This window comes from Hippocampus comes, unplaced genomic scaffold, assembly GCF_001891065.2.
Source record: "Hippocampus comes isolate QL1 unplaced genomic scaffold, H_comes_QL1_v1.1 scaffold189, whole genome shotgun sequence".
Classification (NCBI taxonomy): domain Eukaryota; kingdom Metazoa; phylum Chordata; class Actinopteri; order Syngnathiformes; family Syngnathidae; genus Hippocampus; species Hippocampus comes.
Window position 1 is genome coordinate 314693 of NW_017804802.1, and position 6512 is coordinate 321204.

Here is a 6512-nt window from a genome sequence, read left to right on the forward strand (position 1 = left end):
TCCGCCGCCGCCCACCGCCGCCTCCAGGCGGACGACCGGCGCCGGCGCGTCCGACTCGCCCGCCGTCCGGAGAAGCTCCGGAGGGCTTTTTCCCACCGGCGACAGGGTCGGCGGACGCGGGGGCCCCTCTTTGCGGCACGCGCGGGCCCTGTAGAGGGCGACGGCGATGACCAGCACCAAAACGGGCGGCGCCAGGCCGACCAGGACCACGGGGATCGCGTCTTTGCCCGGCGCGGGTGACAGACCTGAACAACGGCAACGGCGGTGGCGCGTCTGTGAAACGCCGCGCTACTTCCCGCGCGTTGGCACGTCGACGGGCCGACGTCACTCCACCGCGAGAGCGTCGCGACGGGTAGCGCGCGTCGTCGCTCACCGTCAGCGCGGCGGCGAAAGACGAGCTTGTCGTTGCACTCGTGGCGGCCGCGGCACGCGCACACCTTCAGCCCGCCCTCGGCCGGCGCCGCCGCGGTCATGCGGCACTCGTGGGACGTGGAGTTGAGCGGAAGCGCCCCCGCCCTCACGCCCTCCAACGGCCGCGTGGGATCGTGACACATGGTGCGCACGGACACGCTCGCGTTGGTCTCGCGCCTGCGCACAAGGAGCGCCGCCGCGTGAGTGCGCCCGCATCGCCGGAGCGGTCGCCGGAATGGCGCGTGGGCGCGTTCGCTCACCAGAGGGCCACGCAGATGTCGTGCGGGGACGAGCAGAAGGAGGACAGGGAGCAGTTGGAGAAGCACACGCGCTCCCCGCGGCGCTCGCCGCACGTCGGACTGGTCGCGTCGCACCACATGCACACGTTGAAGTTGAGATGGCCGCCAAACGCCGCCGCGGACACTAAGCGCACCGAAAACAACAACAACAACAACAACAGCGGCAGCGTTAATCGGGAGGGCAGATGTTCGAGCGTCAACTCCAAACAAATGGCTTCGGCTTACGCGGGACAACGGCGCCAAACAAGCACATCTTGCACCCGTGCCCGAAACGCAACGGGACGAGCGAATCGCGACGCGCTCCGGCCGGTCTGCCGCCGGTCTGCGAGAACGGCGGCACGGACGACGCGCCCCCTTCGTCCGCTCGGCGTGACCTCGCGGTCGGGCCTGCCCGGCCAAGCCTTGAAAAGATCCCGCGGGTCGGACGTCGGTCCCGCCGCGGCTGCGCCTTTTCCGGCCTTTGCGCTTCCGAGGCACTTTTGTCCCCGGGCGTTTTTTTCCTTTCAAGCGACTTTGCGAGCGTGCCGGCGAAGACGTCTTTTTTCTTTTTTTTCTTGGAGGCTCCACTTGGACGCACTTTGCTTTCTTGTCTTCTTTTTCACACGGTTCCCGTTTGGCCGTCGGCGAGACGTCTTTTCCGTTTCGTTGCGCGTTTGAATCCACGTCTGCTGCAACTTGACCGCCTTTCTTCCGGGTCAGCTTTCATTTCGGGATGTTTTGTTTTCACTTTGGTTTCATTCCGTCGTGTGATATTTGTTTCTTTTTAGGCGGCTGCTTGCGATCTGGCTCCAACGTTGGCCGGTCTCGATTTACAGCCCTTGTTTTCCAAATCGTTGCTTGTTTTTGGGCGGGGGCGACTTGTGGACAACATGGGGCTTTTTTGGAGGGGAGGGGGAAGGTATGGTGCCTCCTTCCCCCCGCGCCCTCACTGGTGCCCTCGACTCACTCGCTTGGCCGCTGACGGCTTCCGACGCGACTTGACTTCTTTTGACGCCCTCGTCCGACTCGTGCGCCGGCACCGCGCGCGCCCGCACGCACACTGGCGTCTTTTGTCTTCGCCGGCGAAGACGAGGGCGACTGGCACCGGGCTGCGCCCGAGCGCGCGTGCGAAGAGGCCCCGCGCAGACGACCGCGGATGTCGAGTGTGTGCCGGAGATGAGCGCGGAGGCTTTCGGCGCGAGTGGGGAGAGAAGAGGCGCGACGACGGCTCGGGAGACGCGCGGAAGGTCGTCAAAGGTCAAAGTCTGCTCCAGAAACGCGGAGCGTGGACCGCGCGGAGCTGCCTGCCGCTTTCGTCAGGCTACGGTGAAAACCAGGGAAGACGAAAAAGAAAGCAACGGCAACGGCAACCCCCCTTCTCATGTTCCGCCCCGATCCCACCACGCACACACACACAAAGTGGTGTCAAGTCGCACAACTCACAGCTGATGATGATGATGATGAGTTGGTTGGTCCACATGATGAAGACAATTGAAATCTCGGGGTCCAAATCAAAGAGCGCGGGGGCGCGCGTGGGGGCGCGCGAGCGAGTCCAGATGTTTTCCATCCAGATGTGAGCCGGCCCCGCCCACAGTGGCCAGCCATTGGTTCAGCCTTCCGTGACGTCACGAGCATGTGTTCATTTAAAACAACAAAAAAGAAATGAAATATCCTCTGAAATAAATATTCCAATGAAAATCATTGGAATCTTGCTCTTGCATTTAAGACGTCCTCTTTTTGGATGATTTACAAGTTTCCCCAGGTGTCGTTGACTTTTTGAAATTCTTTGTCCCGTTCGGCGCGAGACGACTCGTGTTGCTTTGCCGGCCCCTGCTGGCCATTGAGCGCAATTATTTCCTCGGCACGGCCTCTCGTGACGACCGCCCTGCTTCCGGGTTGCTCAAGCTTTCCCTTTCCGACGTCGCCTCTCGCTCTTGAGGCTTTTCTTCCCGCAAGTAACGAAGACGCCAAGATTGGATTTTGCTCCGGCTTCGGACTCGGGCCTTGGGAGCTCGTTTGCCGGCTCTCCACTTGTGTTGGGCGCACATTCGGAGAGAAGACGACGAGGGACCGAATGACGTCAAGAAGTTTGACCAACGGGAACGATTAACAGCCAAACGTTTTATTTTCAAAGTTAATGACAGCAAAAGACGACTCGGCACCAAAGAAGAAAAATCCAAACGAAGACACAGAGCGAGCCGAGCACTCGCCGTCGGCGCCGCTGCGCTTTTGGGCGCACCGCCTGCATTTGCTCGCGACGGAAGCCGACAGTGAAAAGCCCTCGGCTGGCAAACAACGTTCCAAACGGCCTCGTGGGCGAAAAGGCTACAAAGGGAGCATTTTGCCGCAATGCCGCGGGCTACGGCCTTTGGCCTGCGCCGCCCTCCCTAGCGTCTGGCCTGCATCATATCTAAAAAAAAAAAAAAAATCTCATCTTGAATCTTTTGTCATGACACCAATGTCAATATGTTGGAAAATGAAGTCAACAGTGAGTTGTAATTTCACGGCTTTAGTACGGCTGCAGTTTATTTTGTTTCTTCCCTAGTCCATCGCCCGCAAATGCTCCATTTGTGGCATCAAGGACGCCGGAAGGTCATTGCCAGTCAAAACATTTGGTGGACTCCACGTCGGCAGCTCCCCACTCCCAGAAGGAAGCCCGACGCTAACATAGTAGCACGTTGCGGTGAGAAAGCGCCATGAGCTGAGCGTTTGTCTCTTTGCCGGGTCCACCTCACATCTGCTCACCAGCAAGTCATTTTTATTTGGAAGAAATATTAAAGAGGAACTAAAGCAAGTGTGGACTTTTGGCAAAATGTTGTATGTGCCAGCAATGGTCAAAACACGCATCTGTGAATGATTTTTTTTTTGGGGGGGAGGGGGGGGGGGAAATAAGAAACACCGCAAATGATTCTTCCATCGCACATGGGAGCACGCGTGGCTCAGCAGGAAGTGCGAGCGTGTCATGCCGTCAGCATCCAAGGCCATTGGGCATGTTCATTTGATTTTTTTTTTGCCTTTGAAAAGTCGGTCGCTGGCCGTTGCGAGTGTAACGATAGCGCCATTAATTAGCCTTTTTTTTTGCATATACATTTAAAAGATGATTTGTTGACATGACACAGAACAATATTTTGGCATCTCGCACTGAGTTAAAAAACAAAAAAGTGTTAGGACCTATCGTCCGAAAGCGACGTGATGAGCGAAGAGCGGCGGCTAGCGCGTTGATGACCGCACGCTTAGCACGGGGCTTTGCGGAGAAACCTGGCGGATCCTCGGCGGCGGCCGCCGACAAAGTGCAAAGAGTCTGACGGTGCTCACGCGTGTGCCTCGGTGCTACGCTAAGCTAGGCCAGGCCGGGCTAGGTGTCGGCGTTTCCGTTCTCCTCGGGCTGCAGCTGCTCCTTCTCCAGGCAATCCTCCTGCGGGGGGCGCACTCGCTTGAAGAAGCCCAGCTGGACGCACACACGACACACACACACACAAGCATCAAATGGCCTTATCAGAGCCCATTCGACATTATCCCAACATGGAAACTGCGCGTGCGTGTCAGCAAGTCGCCGACATGGTTTTTACGCCGCATGAGGCGCTCGGCCGCAGACTTTTTCCCACCTTGGCGAGATTTGCCGTCAACGTTTGAGTCAAACATTCAACAGGTTAAGTTGCGGCTTGGAGCCGATTTGCTAAAGCGATGATGCGAGCGCAAAAGTCGTAAAGACACAAAGCTGTCGTCCGTCCGTCCTTGCCGAAATTTGACCAAGCAGAAGCTCTCCTCCCATTGGTTGGCAGACTTCACCCGAAAGCCAGAAGCAGAAATTCTGACGGCACTTGCCCTCAAAAGTCGACTTGCCGGGGCAGTCGGCCGATTTCAGTCAAGAGTTTTTTTTTTTTTCTTCACAGTGACGGCGGCCACTTGGAAGCGGCGTTGTTCGCTCACCTTGTACATGATGAAGATGAGCAGCGCCAGCAGCAGCAAGCCGGCCAGCACGGCCAGCGCCACCACCCATCCCGGCACCGGCTGGGGGGCGTCCGCCACCCACAGCACCGACACGCTAACCTGCGGCCAAAAAGACATTAGCGCGTCGAGCGCCGGCCGCCGCGCGCCCGCGTCTCACTCACGGTGGTGCTGTTGGACGGCAGCGTGGCCGGAATCTTCTTGTAGGGCATCTGGATGACGTTGAAGGAGGCGGACGACACCAACACGTACGAGCGGTTCTCGTTCTCCGCCTACGCGAGTGGACGCACACAACAAGGTCACGCCGTTCCGGAGCACACGCCCGCGCGAGCGCACGCGCGTGCGTACTCTGAGGAAGTTGTTGACGTCCAGTCGGGAGTAAATGAAGACGATGGCGTTCTTCTTCCTCTCCAGGCGGCCCACCTGACAGCGAAGCTTCACGCAGGCCGCCGCGCCGCAGTCCTGCACGTGCGCGCAAAGCCGTCAAGCCGCCGTCCGCGGCGGGCGGCGAGCGCCGACGCTTTTACCAGCTTGACGAGGTCGTCGTCTCGCGCCTCCAGATCCCGCTTGCGCAGGCGCTTGCGCTCGCGTCCTTCCGTCTGTCCGTCTCCGGCGCTGGCGTTTTTCAGCGCGGCCGACGCCGACGCCGGGGGGCTCTCCAGCTGTCGGCGGCAAAGCGGCATCAGCGTCCTTTGGGACGGCGCGTGAAAAGAAGCCGCGCGCCGGCGGCGGTAACGAGGCCCGACAAACGGGCCGCGACGAGCGCGCAAATGGCGTCTTACGGTGACGTTGCGCGGGTTGAGTCGCACGTCGGCGGAGCAGTTGACGGGTCCTTCCGTGTCCAAGTGGGTGATGTAGAGCAGGGAGGCGTTGTTGTACGCGTACGGCCACTCCACCTCCAGCGCCGCCCGGCTCAGCGTGCTGGGGCCGCTGTTCAGCAGCTGCGCGCAAAAGCACAAAAGCCATCCGGGCGCCGCCGGGCCCGCGGGCGGCCGCTCGGTGCCCGGGGACCTTCGACGCCCCGAGGCCGACACCCTCGGACGCGGCGCGCGCGTACCTCGTAGACGTGCACAATTTGCGGGCCGACGTCGTCGCCGGTGAGCGGAGGGACTTTGGGTTGCCAGTTGGCGATGGGAAGCAACAGCTGGCCGGGAGACGACGTGCTGCGAACGTCCGATCCCGGACAATCCGTCGTTAGTCGCGGCCGCCGCGAGACACTCGGCATCGAGTCAAACCATCAACGCGACACATCACACGAAAACGCGGACAGTCGCGCGACCGCTTCCGCCATCCGCGTCGAACGCGCACGGCGGTCGAGAGCAAAAGCGGACGCGCGTCTGCTGAAACGACGCCCAAATCGAGAGCGAGACCCATTTGAAGCTCGAGATGCCCGAGAGGCTCGTTTTTGCTTCCCCTTTCGAAAAGGTTTGGGCGCCCCTCGAGTCGAGTCCACGGGCTAACGGAAAAAAAAAAGTTCCTTTGACAAAGAGCCGCCACGTCAAGGCGCGAGCGAGCGTGCGTGCGTTACCCTCGTATGGAGACTTGCGCCACCACGATGAGCTTGGTGACGCTGGACACTCTGGCGCTGGTGCTGTTGAACTGGTTGGAGCTGCAAAGAAAGGCGTGAAAGGCGCGAGCCGAGCCCGAGGGGGCTCCTCTTGGCTCGGGGGGGACGGCGGCGGCGCGTCTGACCTGACCATCTGCAGGTCAAAGCGCACGTCCGTGTCGTCCTCCGACAGCTGATGGACGCCGAAGCGCAGCTCGGCCAGCACCTGCCCGCCAATCCCGAAGCGCCGCCGCCGCAGGAACGGGAACGGCGTCATGCCGGGGAGCGGGAAACAACTCCATGTGAGATGGGGGGGGGGGGGGGGGGGG

At 60.5% G+C, this 6512-nt stretch overlaps 2 protein-coding genes across 2 annotated transcripts in view; both read right to left on the reverse strand.

The window, feature by feature from the left end:
- Positions 1 to 2353, reverse strand: part of LOC109530278 (TGF-beta receptor type-2-like) — a 6290-nt gene extending 3937 nt beyond the window's left edge. Inside the window, exons 1-4 of the mRNA XM_019893917.1 lie at positions 2133 to 2353; positions 672 to 834; positions 374 to 588; positions 6 to 245 (exon numbers count right to left, since the gene is read on the reverse strand). Coding sequence (XP_019749476.1) covers positions 6 to 245; positions 374 to 588; positions 672 to 834; positions 2133 to 2256 — 742 coding nt within the window. The 5' untranslated portion in view covers positions 2257 to 2353. The remainder of the gene's footprint in view (positions 1 to 5; positions 246 to 373; positions 589 to 671; positions 835 to 2132) is intronic.
- Positions 2354 to 3691: 1338 nt separating this feature from the next.
- Positions 3692 to 6512, reverse strand: part of itgav (integrin, alpha V) — a 13033-nt gene continuing 10212 nt past the window's right edge. Inside the window, exons 24-32 of the mRNA XM_019895339.1 lie at positions 6330 to 6409; positions 6166 to 6246; positions 5695 to 5800; positions 5420 to 5578; positions 5165 to 5299; positions 4986 to 5099; positions 4802 to 4909; positions 4620 to 4739; positions 3692 to 4137 (exon numbers count right to left, since the gene is read on the reverse strand). Of these exons, the coding sequence (XP_019750898.1) occupies positions 4045 to 4137; positions 4620 to 4739; positions 4802 to 4909; positions 4986 to 5099; positions 5165 to 5299; positions 5420 to 5578; positions 5695 to 5800; positions 6166 to 6246; positions 6330 to 6409 (996 nt within the window). The 3' untranslated portion in view covers positions 3692 to 4044. The remainder of the gene's footprint in view (positions 4138 to 4619; positions 4740 to 4801; positions 4910 to 4985; positions 5100 to 5164; positions 5300 to 5419; positions 5579 to 5694; positions 5801 to 6165; positions 6247 to 6329; positions 6410 to 6512) is intronic.